This window comes from Lagenorhynchus albirostris, chromosome 6, assembly GCF_949774975.1.
Source record: "Lagenorhynchus albirostris chromosome 6, mLagAlb1.1, whole genome shotgun sequence".
NCBI lineage: Eukaryota > Metazoa > Chordata > Mammalia > Artiodactyla > Delphinidae > Lagenorhynchus > Lagenorhynchus albirostris.
The window spans coordinates 47,826,471-47,848,308 of NC_083100.1; the positions used below are offsets into that span (position 1 = coordinate 47,826,471).

The 21,838-nt window shown below is 36.0% G+C and overlaps 1 protein-coding gene across 1 annotated transcript in view; it reads right to left on the reverse strand.

The window, feature by feature from the left end:
• Nucleotides 1-21,838, reverse strand: part of FSIP2 (fibrous sheath interacting protein 2) — a 128,633-nt gene that overhangs the window by 79,017 nt on the left and 27,778 nt on the right. The window contains 3 exon segments of the mRNA XM_060151394.1: nt 10,759-10,804; nt 11,628-11,743; nt 19,805-19,894. Of these exon segments, the coding sequence (XP_060007377.1) occupies nt 10,759-10,804; nt 11,628-11,743; nt 19,805-19,894 (252 nt within the window).

Here is a 21,838-nt window from a genome sequence, read left to right on the forward strand (position 1 = left end):
CTGATGAAAGACTCAAGCTATGCCCATTCACTGCATATTGCCTATGGCTGATTTACAGCTACAGCGGCAGAGGTGAATAGTTGCAATAGAGACTTCATGGCTGGCTAACACATGAATTAAAACCTTAGGTCTCTCAAATAAAGAATAGACATTTTTTTGGTATATCTGTGGAACATTAAAAAATATCAATACATATTTGGCCACGAAGAAAACTTAACTTCAATGAAGAGAGATTTAAAGGCTATATTTTCTGATACTAATTCAAAGAAATTAAAAATAAGAATGTTACCAAAATTATTTATTAGAAATTTAAATATATACACAGATATCTGTTTTGAAAGAGAATTTAAGAGGGGAAGTAAAATCTATGTGTAAACCAATAAAAAACAGAGCAATTTATATCAAAATCTACAGTTGTGAGCTACACTCACATGAAAATGTTTAGCATGAGGGTATTATTATTAGAATAAAAAACAAAACAAAATTCCACAGTTTTGGAAGACAGAGTTAATAGCTTGGCTGGGAATGCTCTGTCCTTATCTCTATGGAAAAATGGATGTTTGACTTTGACTTTATTAAATTTACTTTTTGCTTATTTATTTTTTAAATTACAATTGATTTACAATATTTCCTTAGTCTCAGGTGTATAGTAATTCAATATATATATTTCTAGATTATATTCCATTATAGATTACAAAATACTGAATTTAATTCTTCATGCTATACAGTAAATCCTTGTTGCTTATGTATAGTAGTTTGTATCTGTTAATCCCATACTCCTCTCATTTGTCTCTCCTTCCCTCCCTTCTCCCCTTTGGAAACCATATATTTGTTATCTATCTCTGTGTGACTGTTGTAGTTTTGTATATAGAAGTGATTCTGCTGTATCCCATAGATTTTGTATGGTTGTGAGTTCATTTTTGTTTATCTTGAGGTATTTTCTGATGTCTTCTTTGATTTCATCATTGACCTAGTGGTTTTTTAGTATCATGTTGTTTAGTCTCCATTAGTGTTCATTCTTTTCCCATTTTTCTTTCTGTGGTTGATTTCTGGTTTCATACTATTGTGGTCAGAAAAGATGCTTGAAATAATATCCACCCTCTCAAATTTGTTGAAGCTTGTTTGGTTACCTTAGTATGTGGTCTATTCTAGAGCTTTCCATGCATGCTTGAGAAGAATGTGTAGTCTTTTTTTTTTGGATGTAGTATCCTGTAGATGTCAATTAAGCCAAACTTGTCTACTGTGTCAACGCAGGACCTCCATTGCATTACTGATTTTTTGAGAAGATAAATATCTGAAATAAACACCTTAACTTTAACAGCTCAAGGAACTAATTAAAGAAGGACAAACTAAGCCCAAAGATAATAGATAGAAGGTAATAACCAAGATCAGAGTGGAAATAAATGAAATAGAGCCTAAAAAGAAAATAGGAAAGATTAATAAAAATAAGTACTTTTTAAAAAAGATTAACAAAATAGACAAACCTTTAGCTTGACTTAACAGGAAAAAAAAGGCGGAAAGACTCAAAATTAGAATGAAAAAGACATTACAGTTGATACCACATAACGTCAAAGGATAATAAAAAACTACCATGAATAATTATATCCCAACAAATTAGATAACCTAGAAGAACTGGATAAATTCTTATAAACGTCCAACCTACCAAGACGGAATTATAAAGAAGTTGAATATCTGACAGACCAATTACTAATAAGGAGATTGAATCAGTAATCAAAAACCTTCCACACAGGGAACTATATTCAATATCCTATGATAAACCGTAATGGAAAATAATATAAAAAAAGAACGTATATATGTGTATAACTGAGTCACTCTGCTGTATGGAAGAGAGTGGCACAACACTGTAAATCAAGTATAGTTCAATGAAAAAAAATTAAAACCTTCCAGCAAAGAAAAGTCCAGGACCAGATGGTTTCACTGGTGAATTGACCAAACATTCAAAGATGATGAATTAATACAAATCCTTATCAAACTCTTCCAAAAAAAAAAAAAAAACCAAAAGAACCCCAAACCCAGAAGATGAGGGATCAGTTCAAAATTCATTATACAAGGCCAGCATTACTGAGATATCAAAGCCAGACAAGAACACTACAAGGAAAAAAAAAACAAAAAGAAAGCTATAGGCCAATATCCCTGATGAACATAGATGCAAAAATTCAAAACAAAATATTAGCAAACCAGAGGGGGGACCTTGAAGATGGCGGAAGAGTAAGACACGGAGATCACCTTCCTCCCCACAGATACACCAGAAATACATCTACACGTGGAACAACTCCTACAGAACACCTACTGAAGGCTGGCAGAAGACCTCAGACCTCCCAAAAGGCAAGAAACTCCCCACATACCTGGGTAGGGCAAAAGAAAAAAAGAAAAAACAGAGACAAAAGAATAGGAATAGGACCTGAACCAGTGGGAGGGAGCTGTGAAGGAGGAAAGGTTTCTACACACTAGGAAGCCCCTTCGCGGGTGGAGACTGCGGGAGGCAGAGGGGGGAGCTTCGAAGCCGCGGAGGAGTGCACAGCAACAGTGGTGCGGAGAGCAAAGCGAGGAGATTCCCGCACAGAGGATCGGTGCGGACCGGCACTCACAAGCCCGAGAGGCTTGTCTGCTCACCCGCCGGGGTGGGCGGGGCTGCGAGTTGAGGCTCTGAGGCTCGGGTTTCGGTTTCGCACGGAGCGCAGGGAGAGGACAGGGGTTTGGCGGCTTGAACATAGCCTGAAGGGGTTAGTGCACCATGGCTAGCCGGGAGGGAGTCCGGGGAAAAGTCTGCACCTGCCGAAAAGGCAAGAGACTTTTTCTTCCCTCTTTGTTTCCTGGTGCGCGAGGAGATGGGTTTAAGAGCGCTGCTTAAAGCAACTCCAGAGACGGGCGCGAGCCGCGGCTAAAAGCGCGAACCCCAGAGACGGGCGTGAGCCGCGGCTATAAGCACAGACCCCAGGGACGGGCGGGAGATGCTAAGGCTGCTGCTGCCGCCACCAAGGGGCCTATGTGCGAGCACAGGTCACTATCCACAACCCTCTTCCGCGGAGCCTGTGTAGCCCGCCACCCCCAGGTTCCCGGGATCCAGGGACAACTTCCCCGGGAGAACGCACAGTGGGCCTCAGGCTGGTGCAACGTCATGGTGGCCTCTGCTGCCGCAGGCCCGCCCCACACGCAGTGCCCCTCCCTCCCCCCAAGCCTGAGTGCGCCAGAGCTCCCGAATCAGCGGCTCCTTTAACCCCGTCCTGTCTGAGCAAAAAACAGACGCCCTCCAGCGACCTACATGCAGAGGCAGGGCCAAATCCAAAGCTGAGCCCCTGTGAGCTGTGAGAACAAAGAAGAGAAAGGGAAATCTCTCCCAGCAGCCTCAGAAACAGTGGATTAAAGCTCCACAACTTGATGTACCTGCCTCTGTGGAATACATGAATAGACGAGTCATCCCAAATTGAGGAGGTGGGCTTCGAGAGCAAGATCTATGATTTTTTCCCCTTTTCCTCTTTTTGTGAATGTGTAGGTGTATGCTTCTGTGTGAGATCTTGTCTGTATAGTCTTGCTTCCACCATTTGTCCTAGGGTTCTATCCGTCCATGGTTTTTTTTTAAAATTTTTTTCTTAATAATTAATTATAATTTTAATAACTTTATTACACTCTACTTTCTTTCTTTCTCTTTCTTTCTTTCTTTCTTTCTTTCTTTCTTTCTTTCTTTCTTTCTTTCTTTCCTTCCTTCCTTCCTTCCTTCCTTCCCTCCTTTAGACAACGAATCATCCCAAATTGAGGAGGTGGTCTCTGAGAGCAAGATTTATGATTTTTTTCCCCTTTACCTCTTTTGGTGAGGGTGTATGTATATGCTGCTGTGTAAGATTTTGTCTGTATAGCTTTGCTCCCAACATTTGTCCTAAGATTCTATCCGTCCCTTTTTTTTCTAAATAATTATTTTTTAATTCAATAACTTTATTATACTTTATTTTATTTTATTGTATCTTTTCTTTTTTCCTTCCTTCCCTCCTACCTTCCTTCCTCCCTCCCTCCCCCTCCTTTCTTTCCTTCTTTCTTTCTTTCTTCCTTCCTTCCCTCCTTTCTTTCTTCATACTTCTACTAATTCTCTCTACTTTTTCTCCCTTTTATTCTGAGCCGTGTGGACGAAAGGATCTTTGTGCTCCAGCCAGGAGTCAGGGCTCTGCCTCTGAGGTAGGAGAGCCAACTTCAGGACACTGGTCAACAAGAGACCTCCCAGATCCACATAATATCAAATGGCGAAAATCTCCCAGAGACCTCCATCTTAACACCAGCACCCAGCTTCCCTCAACAACCAGCAAGCTACAATGCTGGACAACCTATGCCAAACAACGAGCAAAACAGGAACACAACCCCACCCATTAGCAGAGAAGCTGCGTAAAATCATAATAAGGCCACAGACACCCCAAAACACACCACCAGACGTGAACCTGCCCACTAGAGAGACAAGATCCAGCCTCATCCACCACAACACAGGCACTAGTCCCTTCCACCAGGAAGCCTACACAACCCACGGAACCAACCTTAGCCACTGGAGACAGACATCAAAAACAGCGGGAACTACGAACCTGCAGCCTGCAAAAAGGAGACCCCAAACACAGTAAGATAAGCAAAATGAGAAGACAGAAAAACACACAGCCGATAAAGGAGCAAGATAAAAACCCCCCAGACCTAACAAATGAAGAGGAAATAGGCAGTCTACCTGAAAAAGAATTCAGAATAATGATAGTAAGGATGATCCAAAATCTTGGAAATAGAATGGACAAAATGCAAGAAACAGTTAACAAGGACCTAGAAGAAATAAAGATGAAAGAAGCAACGATGAACAACACAGTAAATGAAATTAAAAGTACTCTAGATGGGATCAATAGCAGAATAACTGAGGCAGAAGAACGGATAAGTGACCTGGAAGATAAAATAGTGGAAATAACTACTGCAGAGCAGAATAAAGAAAAAAGAATGAAAAGAACTGAGGACAGTCTCAGAGACCTCTGGGACAACATTAAACGCACCAACATTCGAATTATAGGGGTTCCAGAAGAAGAAGAGAAAAAGAAAGGGACTGAGAAAATATTTGAAGAGATTATGGTTGAAAACTTCCCTAATATGGGAAAGGAAATAGTTAATCAAGTCCAGGAAGCACAGAGAGTCCCATACAGGATAAATCCAAGGAGAAATACGCCAGGACACATATTAATCAAACTGTCAAAAATTAAATACAAAGAAAGCATATTAAAAGCAGCAAGGGAAAAACAACAAATAACACACAAGGGAATCCCCATAAGGTTAACAGCTGATCTCTCAGCAGAAACCCTACAAGCCAGAAGGGAGTGGCAGGACATACTGAGAGTGATGAAGGAGAAAAACCTGCAACCAAGACTACTCTACCCAGCAAGGATCTCATTCAGATTTGATGGAGAAATTAAAACCTTTACAGACAAGCAAAAGCTGAGAGAGTTCAGCACCACCAAACCAGCTTTACAAATGCTAAAGGAACTTCTCTAGACAAGAAACACAAGAGAAGGAAAAGACCTATAATAACAAACCCAAAACAATTAAGAAAATGGGAATAGGAACATACATATCGATAATTACCTTAAATGTAAATGGACTAAATGCTCCCACCAAAAGACACAGATTGGCTGAATGGCTACAAAAACAAGACCCTTATATATGCTGTCTACAAGAGACCCACTTCAGACCTAGAGACACATACAGACTGAAAGTAAGGGGATGGAAAAAGATATTCCATGCAAATGGAAACCAAAAGAAAGCTGGAGTAGCAATTCTCATATCAGACAAAATAGAGTTTAAAATAAGGATGATTAGAAGAGACAAAGAAGGACACTACATAATGATCAAGGGATCGATCCAAGAAGAAGATATAACAATTGTAAATATTTATGCACCCAACATAGGAGCACCTCAATACATAAGGCAAATACTAACAGTCATAAAAGGGGAAATTGACAGTAACACATTCATAGTAGGGGATTTTAACACCCCACTTTCACCCATGGACAGATCATCCAAAATGAAAATAAATAAGGAAACACAAGCTTTAAATGATACATTAAACAAGATGGACTTAACTGATATTTATAGGACACTCCATCCAAAAACAACAGAATACACATTTTTCTCAAGTGCTCATGGAACATTCTCCAGGATAGATCATATCTTGGGTCACAAATCAAGCCTTGGTAAATTTAAGAAAACTGAAATTGTATCAAGTATCTTTTCTGACCACAACGCCATGAGACTAGATATCAATTACAGGAAAAGATCTGTAAAAAATACAAACACATGGAGGCTAAACAATACACTACTTAATAATGAAGTGATCACTGAAGAAATCAAAGAGGAAATCAAAAAAATACCTAGAAACAAATGACAATGGAGACACAACGACCCAAAACCTATGGGGTGCAGAAAAGCAGTTCTAAGGGGGAAGTTTATAGCAATACAAGCCCACCTTAAGAAGCAGGAAACATCTCGAACAAACAACCTAACCTTGCACCTCAAGCAATTAGAGAAAGAAGAAAAAAAAAACCCCAAAGCTAGCAGAAGGAAAGAAATCATAAAAATCAGATCAGAAATAAATGAAAAAGAAATGAAGGAAACAATAGCAAAGATCAATAAAACTAAAAGCTGGTTCTTTGAGAAGATAAAATAGATAAACCACTAGCCAGACTCATCAAGAAAAAAAGGGAGAAGACACAACTCAATAGAATTAGAAATGAAAAAGGAGAAGTAACAACTGACACTGCAGAAATAAAAAAGATCATGAGAGATTACTACAAGCAACTCTATGCCAATAAAATGGACAATCTGGAAGAAATGGACAAATTCTTAGAAATGCACAACCCGCCAAGACTGAATCAGGAAGAAATAGAAAATATGAACAGACCAATCACAAGCACTGAAATTGAAACTGTGATTAAAAATCTTCCAACAAACAAAAGCCCAGGACCAGATGGCTCCACAGGCGAATTCTATCAAACATTTAGAGAAGAGCTAACACCTATCCTTCTCAAACTTTTCCAAAATATAGCAGAGGGAGGAACACTCCCAAACTCATTCTACGAGGCCACCATCACCCTGATACCAAAACCAGACAAGGATGTCACAAAGAAAGAAAACTACAGGCCAATATCACTGATGAACATAGATGCAAAAATCCTCAACAAAATACTAGCAAACAGAATCCAACAGCACGTTAAAAGGATCATACACCATGATCAAGTGGGGTTTTTTCCAGGAATGCAAGGATTCTTCAATATACGCAAATCTATCAATGTGATAAACCATATTAACAAATTGAAGGAGAAAAACCATATGATCATCTCAATAGATGCAGAGAAAGCTTTTGACAAAATTCAACACCCATTTATGATAAAAACCCTGCAGAAAGTAGGCATAGAGGGAACTTTCCTCAACATAATAAAGGCCATATATGACAAGCCCACAGCAAACATCAACCTCAATGGTGAAAAACTGAAGGCATTTCCACTAAGATCAGGAACAAGACAAGGTTGCCCACTCTCACCACTCTTATTCAACATAGTTTTGGAAGTTTTAGCCACAGCAATCACAGAAGAAAAGGAAATAAAAGGAATCCAAATCGGAAAAGAAGAAGTTAATCTGTCACTGTTTGCAGATGACATGATACTATACATGGAGAATCCTAAAGATGCTACCAGAAAACTACTAGAGCTAATCAATGAATTTGGTAAAGTAGCAGGATACAAAATTAATGCACAGAAATCTCTGGCATTCCTATATACTAATGATGAAAAATCTGAAAGTGAAATCAAGAAAACACTCCCATTTACCATTGCAACAAAAAGAATAAAATATCTAGGAATAAACCTACCTAAGGAGACAAAAGACCTGTATGCAGAAAATTATAAGACACTGATGAAAGAAATGAAAGATGATACAAATAGATGGAGAGATATACCATGTTCTTGGATTGGAAGACTCAACATTGTGAAAATGACTCTACTACCCAAAGCAATCTACATATTCAATGCAATCCCTATCAAACTGCCACTTGCATTTTTCACAGAACTAGAACAAAAAATTGCACAATTTGTATGGAAACACAAAAGACCCCGAATAGCCAAAGCAATCTTGAGAACAAAAAATGGAGCTGTAGGAATCAGGCTCCCTGACTTCAGAGTATACTACAAAGCTACAGTAACCAAGATAGTATGGTACTGGCACAAAAACAGAAAGATAGATCAATGGAACAGGATAGAAAGCCCAGAGATAAACCCACGCACATACGGACACCTTATCTTTGATAAAGGTGGCAGGAATGTACAGTGGAGAAAGGACAGCCTCTTCAATAAGTGGTGCTGGGAAAACTGGACAGGTACATGTAAAAGTATGAGATTAGATCACTCCCTAACACCATACACAAAAATAAGCTCAAAATGGATTAAATCCCTAAATGTAAGGCCAGAAACTATCAAACTCTTAGAGGAAAACATAGGCAGAACACTCTATGACATAAATCACAGCAAGGTCCTTTATGACCCACCTCATAGAGTAACGGAAATAAAAAGAAAAATAAACAAATGGGACCTAATGAAACTTCAAAGCTTTTGCACAGCAAAGGAAACCATAAACAAGACCAAAAGACAACCCTCAGAAGGGGAGAAAATATTTGCAAATGAAGCAACTGACAAAGGATTAATTTCCAAAATTTACAGGCAGCTCATGCAGCTCAATAACAAAAAAACAAACAACCCAATCCAAAAGTGGGCAGAAGACCTAAATAGATATTTCTCCAAAGAAGATATACAGACTGCCAACAAGCACATGAAAGAATGCTCAACATCATTAATCATTAGAGAAATGCAAATCAAAACTACAATGAGGTTTCATCTCACACCAGTCAGAATGGCCATTATCAAAAAATCTAGAAACAATAAATGCTGGAGAGGGTGTGGAGAAAAGGGAACACTCTTGCACTGCTGGTGGGAATGTGAATTGGTTCACCCACTATGGAGAACGGTATGGAGGTTCCTTAAAAAACTACAACTAGAACTACCATATGACCCAGCGCAATCCCTCTACTGGGCATATACCCGGAGAAAAGCAAAATTCAAAAAGAGTCATGGACCAAAATCTTCATTGTACCTCTATTTACAATAGCCAGGACATAGAAGCAACCTAAGTGGCCGTCAACGGATGAATGGATAAAGAAGATGTGGCACATATATACAATGGAATATTACTCAGCCATAAAAAGAAATGAAATTGAGCTATTTGTAATGAGGTGGATAGACCTAGAGTCTGTCATACAGAGTGAAGTAAGTCAGAAAAAAAAAGACAAATACTGTATGCTAACACATATATATGGAATTTAAGAAAAAAAGAATGTCATGAAGAACCTAGGGGTAAGGCAGGAATAAAGACACAGACCTACTGGAGAACGGACTTGAGGATATGGGGAGGGGGAAGGGTGAGCTGTGACAGGGCGAGAGAGAGTCATGGACATATACACACTAACAAACGTAAGGTAGATAGCTAGTGGGAAGCAGCCGCATGGCACAGGGATATTGGCTCGGTGCTTTGTGACCGCCTGGAGGGGTGGGATAGGGAGGGTCGGAGGGAGGGAGATGCAAGACGGAAGAGATATGGGAACATTTGTATATGTGTAACTGATTCACTTTGTTATAAAGCAGACACTATCACACCATTGTAAAGTAATTATACCCCAATAAAGATGTTAAAAAAAATAAAAAAATAAACAGGAAATGTAAAAGCTAAAAAAAAAATATTAGCAAACCAATTCATTAGTACATTAAAAGAATCACATGCCAGGATCGAGTGGGATTTATCCCTGTGATGCAAGAATGGTTCAACATATGCAAGTGGTTAACTGTAATACACCACATTAACAAACAGATCTGTGTTTTAGAAAGATTGCTTTACACCAAAATGTAGGGTGGATTAAAAAGACGAAGAGAGGTTGGAGGAAGGTTACTGAAATAGTCAAGGATGGAGGAAAGAAAGGCAGCAGTTGTGGGAATACAAAAGAGAGGGAAGGAGGAATGAAGGAGGTAGATTAGACAGAGAGTGGCAACTTGGGGATACAAAATTCAAGACAGAGGAAGAGTCAAAGATAAGTCAAGTTTTGTGCCTGGGTAAAAACAGAAGGATCAAGAAGTTGAAAATTTTGATTTTTGTATTGAATTTGAGGTGGTCATTGGCCACTGGATGGAGGTGTCTAGTATTTTCTATGTGTGTATATAGGTTTTGCATGAGAGTGTTTTTAGTGACTTCCAAAAATCTAACAAGGTGCAGAAAAACTTAGTTATTGTATATTCCACTCAAGGGGAGATGGGAAATAGGATGTATTGTCTGTGGGGAATAGATGGCAGTGCAGTATGAGGACCTTCCTGGGCATATTTCTCTGTATTATAACCTACTGAACCATAGTATGTCAGTACCTTACTCTACCTATCACTATAAACAGCTACAGCAGAGACTAACTTTTCCATACTTTGCATATTTCAAAAGTCATACTTATCAAGCAATCATTCAAACATATAGGCTAATTATAACATCAAAATTCATAAACAGTTTTATACCATGCTTTATTTTCCAAAATAACCATGGTTTTTAAAATCCATGGTATAACAAGTAACTTGAGAAACCATATGGTGAAACCATAATTAGGTACTTAACAAACAACAGAACAATTATGAATGTTTTTTATTTTCTTACCTCTATTATCAGAAACACTTGATTTTTTATTTGTCTCTCCATCTTTCTATATGGTACAACATTAAAGATAAAAACATTCGTTAGTAACTTCACTTCTGAAAGATTTTGCCTTCTACCAATCAACCAAATTAATACAGATTTTCTTCCCTTTTATCTTCTAACTCTCTCATGAAAATTGTCTCAGGGACAATACTTATTACCAACCTCCTAGGACACCTTCCACAGGGATCTCAAATTTCACTAGTTCAAAATTGAGTTTAATATGCAGCCACGTACAAACTTTACCCTCTTCTAGTACTCCACATTTTTTTTAAAGACATGGTAATCTATTTAGTGGTTGGTTCTAAAACGTTTAGTCATTCAGTTTGTTTCAGGGAAATACAATCCAACCTATTCTAATCCAATCTAATGCTTTAAAAACACATTGCTAAGAATCAAAATAAAATTTATCATCCCAGACTCTCAACTTACTGTAATAACATTTTTGCATCTGTCTGCCCCATTAGACAATGAGTCCTCAAGGGGAAAGATTATATCTGATTCTTCTTTGTATCCTATGTGACCAATTTATTCATTTTCCCTTCCTTCAGGAAAAAGTCACAGGGCTTTGGCCAACAGTAGATGCTCAATAAATATTAGATATTGCAATTGCTAAATGTTTGTTTGGATTAGTTTCTACTAATGAGAGTGAGTGAGTTTAGCACAAAGGTAACTCAACACTTCTAGGGAAAGGGATCAGTTCTCATAAATAGATCCTAATATCCCTAACCAATCCATAACACGGTAGAGAGGGAGATGGTTCACAGAAGTAAAAGTTAACTAGATAAATTAATAATCACCATACAGAAGCTTGAGACATAATTTCATACCTTTTGTTCAGTATCATTATCTTGTACATCTGGTTGAGAAACAAGAGAAGGTACTGATGTTTTGGCAATATTCTTTGCACTACTTAGAGACCGATGAATGGTGTTTACAAAGGGTTCTAAAAGTAAATGAAAGAAACAGTATAGTTTTTAAAAGAACTCACTGAAGTATAATTTAATGGTTTAATTATAATTGTTTGGTTTAATTATAACTTAATTATTTAAATTGAACGGTTTCCTCAATTTAAAAATACATCTATAACTGTGAAGTCATCACTGCAACCAAAATAAAATTTCTAATACCCCTGAAAGTTTTCTCATCCACCTTTGTAATCCATTTATCTCTTTCTTCCCATCCTCAGACAACAGTGCTCTCTACCTCTTACACAAGATTAATCTGAATTTTCTAGAATTTTATATGAATGGGATCATATAGTATGTGATATATAGTATTTTTTGCCTGGCTTCTTTCACTCAGTATTGTATGTTTTAATAATTCATTCCTTTTTTTTAAAAATTTCTGAGAAGTATTCCATTGTATGGATATGCTACCATTCTTTATCTATTCACCTGTTGTTTGGGTTGTTTCCAGTTTTGGCAACTTACAAATATTTATGAACTTACCTGCACAAGTTTTTGTGTGGGCATACTTTTTCATTTCTATTGGGTAAATACACCTAGTAGTAGAATGGCTGGGTCATATGGTAAGTATATGTCTAACTTTTAAGAAATGCCAAACTGTTTTCCCAAGTGGCTGTACCATTTCATACCACTCAGCAGTGTGTCAGAGTTTTAATTCTCCCACATCCTTGTCAACACTTAGTAGGCAGAAGAAAGGAAATAAGATCAAAGTGAAAAAGAAATAGAAAAACAAGAGAGAAAAACTAACAGTTGACTCCTTGAGAAGTTCAATAAAACTGATAAAGCCAGATTGACCAGGAAAAAGAGAAGACACAAATTTCCATCATCAGGGAAATTAGAGATAACAGCATAACAGTCTATAGATAATACTAAAAATAACAGATTATGAAAATTTATAGCAATAAACTTATATGAAAGGGACAGATTTTCCTCAAAAACAATCAAATCTCATTCATGAATAAATAGAAAATATGAAGAACCTCATATCTATTAAAGAAATGGAATATATAGTTAAAAACATTTCTACAAAGAAAACTCCAGGCTCAAAAGACTTTACTTCTGAATTACACAAAATACCAAAGGAAGAATTTACACTAATTCTACACAAATTCATCCAGAAAATTGAAGAGGAGTAAACTCCTCTCCCAACTCATACTTTGATACCAGAATCACTCAGATATAAAAATCATTACAAGACATTACAAGAAAAGAAAAACTCAGTCAATATTCTCCTATGAATAAAGATGCAAAATCTATAAATAAATTGAATCTAATAATATACAATAAAAGATAATACATAATGAATAAGTGAGGCTTATTCCAAGAATGCAGGGTTAGTTTATCATTCAAAAATAAGCCAAAGTAACTTACTACAGTAAGAGAAAAGAGGAGGAAATGTAGACAATTATCTCAAAGATGAAAGGAAAAACTTGATAAAATTCAACACCCATTCATGATGAAACTTCTTAGTGAATGAGGAGTATGAGGGTATGTCCTTCCTTTGATAAAAGCTATCTTCAAATCTCCAGAACTATATTCTAATTTATATTGATCACTTGGCCTTATATTTTAGAACAAGATCAGGATGTACACAATCACCATTTTGTTCAGCACTGTTCTGGAGGTCCTGGCCAGCAAGAAAAAGAAATGAAGGGTGAACCCAAATAAAATCCCAGCTGACTATGTTGTAGAAACTGGAGAGCTGAAAAGATACATACATGCCAATGTTCACAGCACTGCTATTTACAGTAGTCAAGACATGGAAATAACCCAAGTGCCCATCAAAAAATGATTGGCTTAAGAAGATGTGGTGTATCATGTATGTGTATACACACACACGGAATATTAGGCGACCATAAAAAATAATGAAATATTGCTGTTTGCAGTAACATGGATGGACCTAGAGAATATTACGCTTAGTGCATTAAGTCAGACACAGAAAGACAAATACTATATATCACTTATATGTGGAATCTAAAAAATAATACAAATGAATCTATACAAAAGAGAAATGGACTCACAGACTTAGAAAACAAACTTAATGATTACCAAAGGGGAGAGGGAATAAGGAAGGGACAAATTAGTATTGGATTAATGGATACACACTATATTCATAAAAGAGATAAGCAACAAGGATTTACTGTATAGCACAGGGAATTATACTCAATATCTTGTAATAACCTATAATGGAATATAATCTGCCAAAAAAACCCCTGAATCATTATGCTGTACACCTGAAACTATTGCAATATTGTAAATCTACTATATTTAAATAAAAAAAATAAAATTTCTATGGAAATGCAAAGGCCCTAGAACAACCAAGTCAACTTAGAAGAACAACAAATGTTGGAGAACTCAAACTGCCAAATTTCAAGACTTATTATAAAGCTACAGTAATTATGAGAATGCTATTGAATATACTCACATAAGGACAAATAGACCAATAAAAGAAAAGAGCATGTCCAGAAATAGGTCCAACAATATATGATTACTTCACCTTCTCAAAGATACCAATGAAACTCACTGGTGTTGAAACAACTGAATGTGTTCAAGGTAAGACTGGATAGTCCAGTCTTCTCAGATAGCAAGGAAGCTAACAAAAATCACTAGGGTTGTGTCAAAAAGGACTCGAAAGTTATCTTGAAGGGGCCCTCACTGGCCAGAGCTGTCACAATTTCAACATTAGTAAGCACAGTAATAGAAAATTTTAAGCACATAAAATTTATATACATCTGTGAATTCATAATGAAACAAAACTAATTGCTCACTGTTAGAAGATGCTACTGAAACAATACATTATTTTGAAAACTAATAAATGATGGTAAAATATTAAGCATCAGTCTGCTTTTCTCAAGTATCCTGTATCACAAAGTAACCAAATAGTAGTTGGGGGAAAGTTTCTTTTTATTAGAAATTTTCTAGCTAGTTTACGAAGAAGGAAAAATATCCCAATTTTGTAATGCATAATTAATGTGTGGATCAAGGCCTTGAACATAAATGGCTGCTAATATCACAAAGAGAAAGACAATGCAATATTATGTGCCTCTTGATGGAAAGATACACCATCATGTATGCATCAGTCTTGCTAAAGAAACTGAACCTGAAAGTGCATAGATTTAACTAATACTTTACAGGAAATACAGAAGAAATAACATATACCATATAGATGCAATCAGCAAAAATTCAGTAACTGAGGAGTTCAACAAGACAAGCAACTCAATTTCTTCAACAAATAAACTAATTTTAAAGAAGAGGAGGAAGGGAGGGAGGGAAAGAGAGGAATATATGGAAGGAGAACCTATAGATTAAAAGACTCAAAAGACATACAAACTATCGCAGTATGCGTCAATGTAGATTCAAAGTAACATCAAAATACTTTTGTGACATTTATGAGATTACTGGAAAGCTGAATTGTAATTAGATATTTGATTACATTAAGGAATTATTATTTGTGCAATGTGATCATGGTATTGTGCTTACGCATTAAAAAAATAATCCTTATCTTTTAGGTACATACTGATATGTTGATGGATGAAATAATATGTGTGGGATGTGCTTTAAAACAATATGGCAGCAGGGAGAAGTTGAGGGCATAGACAAAACAAAACTGTCCAGGAGTTGCTGAAGCTGAAAGATAGGCACATAAAGATTCTGTTGGTTTTTGCTTATGTTTGAAATGCTTAATAAGGCTAAAAAAAGTCATTAACAAAATTATGGAAATATGTGCCACAAATAAGACAAAAGATTAATGTCTTTGCCATATCAAAGAGAACTCATAGAAATGAACCTCAAATAAAAAGTAACAAAATATACAAACTATAAGGAAAAATGTAACATTTTATTATACTGAACTAAGAACTTCTGTACATCAAAAGATAAAAAAAGAATAGAAACAAATTACAAATTGGAAGAAGATATTGCTATACCGTATATATGTATATAATAGAATGTGTGACCAAAAAAACTTTCAAATCTGTAAAAGAAAGAAAAATAACCCAATAGGAAAATGGACAAGAGATTTGAAAAAATAATTTCTCAGAAGAGGGAACATGACCCAGAAATCCCATATCGAGGCATATAACCCCTAGAGAATCACCTGTCCATGAATACCAGGAGATATATATGTATAGAATGGTGAAATATTGTTCAAATAACCGATACTTCCACCAAAAGAAAAACATATTAAATTGTGGTATATTTACACAATGGGATATTCACACAATGGGATAGGATTAGTACTGAAAGGAAGTAAAATGTCAGACAATACATAGGTAAAACTTTTGAAATATAATGCTGAGTATAAAAAGCAAGTCACAAAACACTGTATACAATATCATATCAATTATATTAAAATACCTTAATAATGTTATCTATGTCCATCAGAACCATGGAGAACAACAGTTTTAAAGTTTTTTTGGGAAAAAAAAAAAAGCCTGACAACTTATAATTCGATATCAAGGGTAAATAGTATAATTCAGGAATGAAGGTAAAATAAAAATACTCTCAGGTGAAGGAAAACTAAGATAATTCAGTGCCAGATAATTTGTTCTAAAAGAGATGCTAAGGGAAGTTCTACAGACTGAAGGAAAATGATACCAGAAAGAAACATGGGACCAGAAACATCAGGAATTAATGGGCGACCAAATTTGAGTAAATATGATAGGCTGTTCTTCCCCTATTTAGTCATTTAAATGATGATTACTCTGAGTGGCTGTTTGGTATATGTAGATGTAATACATAAGATCATTATAACAAAGGGGAGAGGAGTAAGGAGGCATATATATGGTAAGGTTTCCACATTCTACATAAAGAGGTAGAATATCTAGTTAGGGTTGACTGTGATAAGCTAAGTAAGTACACTGTTACTTAGAACAACCACTAAAAAATCTGTACAAAGAGACATAGTAAAAACAATAGCCATGAACAATTGGAAATCAAACTTTAAAAATACCATGTACAACAGTACCAAAAATGAAGCACTTATGTATACACATAACAACATATACAAGATTTCTATACTGAAAACTACAAAACACTTATGAAAGAAATCAAGGACTACCGAAAAGTCCTTGATTGGAAGGACCCTGTAAAGATTTCTTTCCCCCTTAAATCGATCTATAGATTGATTTAATATACTTCATTCAAAAATCCTGGCATAATTTTTGCAGTAAAGCTGAGTATAAAGTTTATACTCAGGCAAATGAATTAAAATATCCATAAAAATTTTGAAGAAAAGTAAAGTTGCTGGAATTATGCTACATTTTAATAACAAGCTACAGTAATCAAAGACAGAGCAATATGGGCAAAGGGGGAGACACACTGATCAATCAGAAACAGAAACAGAAAATTAAAAGGCAAGTTACAGACTGAGAGAAAATATTTGCAAGTCACACCTGAAAAATACTTATATTCAGAATATACAAATAACTCCCAAAACTCAACAGAGCAAAAAGCTTCAACAGATACTTCACCAGGCAGGATTTACAAAAGGCAAACAGCATATGAAAAGATATTCATCATCATTAGCCATCAGGCAAATACAAATGAAAACCACAATGAGATACCATTACATCTATTAGAATGATTAAAATAAAAAGTACTGATAATACCAACAGTTACAAGGATGCACAGCAAACAGGGAATGCAAAATGCTAAAGCCACTCTGGAAAACAGTTGGGCAATTCTTTATAAACTTAAACATATACAACAATTCCTTGTTCACACAAAAAGCTTAATGTATACTTCTGATCTTTCTATTCATAATCACCAAAATCTGGAAACAACCAAATTTCCTTCAACTGATGTATGCATAAATAAACCTGGTACATACACACAATGGACTACTACTCAGCAATAAAAAAGAGTCAACTATTGACAAATGAAATAATTTGAAAGAATTTCAAAGGCATGCTGAAAGGAGCAATTATCAAAAGATCAAATACGATATGATTCCATTTACAAGGCATTTTCCAAAGGAAAAAGAACTATAGTGATGGAGAACATATCAGTGGTTGCCTGGGCTTATTAGTGGGAGAGAAGGCGGTGTGACTGCAAAAGGACATTTTTGGAATGTTGTAAATGTTCTCACATGATTGTGGTAAAGGTCATACTAATTCATACGTGTGTTAAAATTCATGCAATTATATAAAAAAATTCCATTTTGCTTTAGGGTAATTTAAAATCCAAAATAAATTACCTCAGGATCTTTTTATGAGAATGAAAAAATACAGAGACAAGATCAGAAGCAGGAACTATAGAGAATTCTGGCCTCTGAACTCTGGATAGTTGCCAATTATAAAACATGGGGGCAGACTGCCCATAAGAGTGTAAAGGTTGTGACACTGTATGGAGTTCATACTCAGTTCAGTGATGAGATGGAAACTAAGGAGGTTTGATTATGGTGAATGGGAAAGAGGGGCACTTTTAATATATAATGAATTGTGATATCACTACTGTACATTTCTAAAATTCACACAAAACAAGAATGATTCACTTGCCAATCTCTTAGAGGGTAGAAATAGATCCTCTCCCCTCCAGATATGTATTAATATAGTTTTAGAATTCATCTTTGTCTCCCAACTATGCTTAATTAAATTTATAGTTTTGATACCTGGACAACTGTCACAGATAGAGTGGTACCTTAGTGAGGCTGAAAATCATATTTTCCATCTATCATCCTTTCCTCCAATAACACTGAGATTTTTTTGACATCAGTAAGACCAGTCTGGCCTGCATTCAACACTAGACTTTTAGAAGACCATCTGCATGAGATAACTGCTTTAGAGACTGAGAATTTAGTTTTATTGTCTACATTTAGTAGATATGTGGCTTGTGTTGTCATAATTGTATGTGTTGTAAGTAACTCTTTGATATTTTATTAAAAAAATCTTCGGACTTTAAAAATGGGACCAAAAAATCTTTGGACTTCAAAAATCTTTGGTCTTTAAAGCTTAGAGCTGAATTAAGTAAACCTCAGTAGTCCTGAGTGGAAGACAGCCTCAGCTAACCCTATCTTATCCCAGAGACTTTATGAGACTAATCAAATTACACAGTCAGGGAAGAAAAGATTTTAAACTTTTTCTTTAGAATTTAACTGATAAAGACAAAGGGATTTAATTTTTATACTTTAATTTTTCCCTGGAAATTTAATATGGGAGAAGAATTCATATTGCTCAATTTCTAACAGTCTTATACTTTTTTTTTTTTTTTTTTTTTTTTGCGGTATGCGGGCCTCTCACTGTTGTGGCCTCTCCTGCCGCGGAGCACAGGCTCCGGACGCGCAGGCCCAGCGGCCACGGCCCACGGGCCCAGCCGCTCTGCGGCACGCGGGATCCTCCCGGAGCGGGGCACGAACCCGCGTCCCCTGCATCGGCAGGCGGACTCTCAACCACCGCGCCACCAGGAAGCCCAGTCTTATACTTTTGATAGTATATTATTTGGAGGATATTTATGCTGTTGTTTGGGTTCTGGTCTAATCCAATGAGCTCTAATGGACAACATGAAGTAACATAGAATGATATAAATAAAGAAAGTGATATTTCACTGGGGTCCCTAGTGGGTTGAGTGAATGTACATAAACTTAATTTCTGACTCACTTCAGAGTTTTTTTTCTTTTTTTTAACATCTTTATTGGAGTATAATTGCTTTATATTGTTGGGTTAGTTGCTGCTGTATAACGAAGTGAGTCAGCTATACGTATACATATATCCCCATATCCCCTCCCTCTTGCGTTTCAGAGTTTTTAAAAATCATTTCGAGCAATATAAAAATTATCTTGCAATTTGTTATGTTCATGTATTTTTCATTCAGCAGCAATAGACCATTTGTCTAAAATGATAAGTTTAGAACACTAAATCTGTAACTTGAGATGAAATTCTGAAAGCAATAGAGTTTATATCATTGTTTGTAAGCATCACTCTAAATCTGTCATTTGACACCAAAGAACAGAGGAATTATCTGAACTTAAGCAAAAAAGGCCATCCAAATTCAGTCTTTCCCAAAAATACTATTTAATATTTCTTATCACAATATTAAATTACCATATGCTCCTTTATTTGCTTTCTGGTCATCAAGAGGATAAATTATCTTTATGTCATCATTACTCTTCTTTTTCTTCTTTGGAGAATAAGCTTAAAAAAATGCAACAAAACATTTATTTTTAATAATGATGATGACAGAATTACCCAAGACAGGCTCTCTTTTCATGCCCAATAGGAAGTGAGCCTATATGCTAATTTCTATTTAGGATTGTGGGGAGGTATTGGAGAAGATGGAGGAATGTGAAAAACGATTACTCTTCAAATATTATCCTTTCAAGTTAAAAGATGGACAGAATTTTCCTCTGACAGAGAGAAAAGCTATACCTGGCTCAACTGTAACACGCCATTTCGTCTTTGTAGAGATGGATACCAATATAGCTACTGGCTGGAGACCCACCAGCCCACAGTGACAATTGCAACTCTTGAATGTACCTCACAGCCTAGCATAAACAACCATATACATATTCCTCCTTTGTGATAAAGGAAATTATAGTTCCCGTTTCTAACCATTTAGGAGGGCAAAGGATCCTCACAGCATGTGCGCTCAATGGGTTTTCATTAAGGCTGTCAAATGTGAGAGTGATCTGTCTTCTCATTGGAGCAGGTTCACCCAATGTTCCTGTCCTCTCTTATTCTCTCTGTCCCTCTGGAAGCTATCTACTTGGTGGAAGATGACAATATTACTACAGAGGAATAATTCAATTTCATTTGTCACCTTGATAAAATAAATTAATTTATATCCCACTTCTTCAAAAAAAGGGATTTGAGGCAACAAGTGTTTAAAAATGTCTTCTTGAAACTCTTTTCCTATTAAATGAGAAAATTAATGGTTGTTGATGCAGGGATGTATATAGTTTCTAAAGTGATTTCTTTTTTGAAGGATGAAATTGCTATCATTATCTCAATGAGCTGAGTAGACTGAATTAGTCCATTCAGTAAGCATGCATGTATATAAACACACACAAAGATATACATATATACATACAATACTAGGTGCTCTGTGAAACAGAAAGGTGGGAGTTACAATATAATAGGTAATTAAGACAGTGGGAAGTATGGAATACATGTATTAAGAATAATACAAAGTACTATAAGTGATTCGAAGGACAGGTATCTTCCAATTACAGTTATCAAGAAAGACTTTTTGTAGTGTCACTTACAGTGGAGCTTAAAGAATTGTAGGAGTTACAGAGATGGACAGTGAGCATGTCATTCCAGGCTAGAAACTTGGATAAAGAGAGGCGCAGAAGTATAAAAGTTCACTTGTGTTTTAGGAACGGTCAGCAGTCTCGTTTGATTAGACAATGAAATTAATTGAATGCTTACTATGGGCTAGAACTCTTGGGCTCTTTATGGGATTTAGGAGTATTTTCTTCTCAGATGATGCAACTGTGATTCAAAGAGGTTAAATAATTTTGTTCAAGCTATTTACATGGCTAGACAATGGTAAAGCAGGACTTTGACTTCAGCAGTTTGGCTCTAGAGCCTAAGCATATCACCCCTAGATCATATCTGCCTTATTCAAGGAGGTAATGTGAAATAGTTAGGTTTGGGTTTGACCCTAGATGGTGATGAATGGTTGTCTAAGAAGTCTGAGCTTCATTTAAGAGGTAATGGGGATCTTTAAGTTTTGAGGCCAGGAGAAAAAAACTAGAACAGAGTTTTACATGTAATTATGTAGCAGTGTAAAAAATGGATCTGAGGTAGGTAAAAATAAGAGCCAATGGAGACTAGTTAGTAATATACTTAAGTGACAAAGGGAGGCTCTCACATAGAAACAGGATTGATGGGACAGAGATAGGATTGATCGGATGCTATGATGATAACTCATGGAAGATTATTATCTTCTTTCCTGATACATTTAGTCACAGATAATTAAAACAAGTCTACATTTTTGTATTCTGGCCATGAAATTTTAATATCATTAATTAATTTAATAAATCCTACTATAGTCTTAAAATGTTAAAAATAAAAGGAAGCTGGTAGATACTGGGCATAACAAAGTAATGACTTGATGTTCTTCCTTTAAACTTT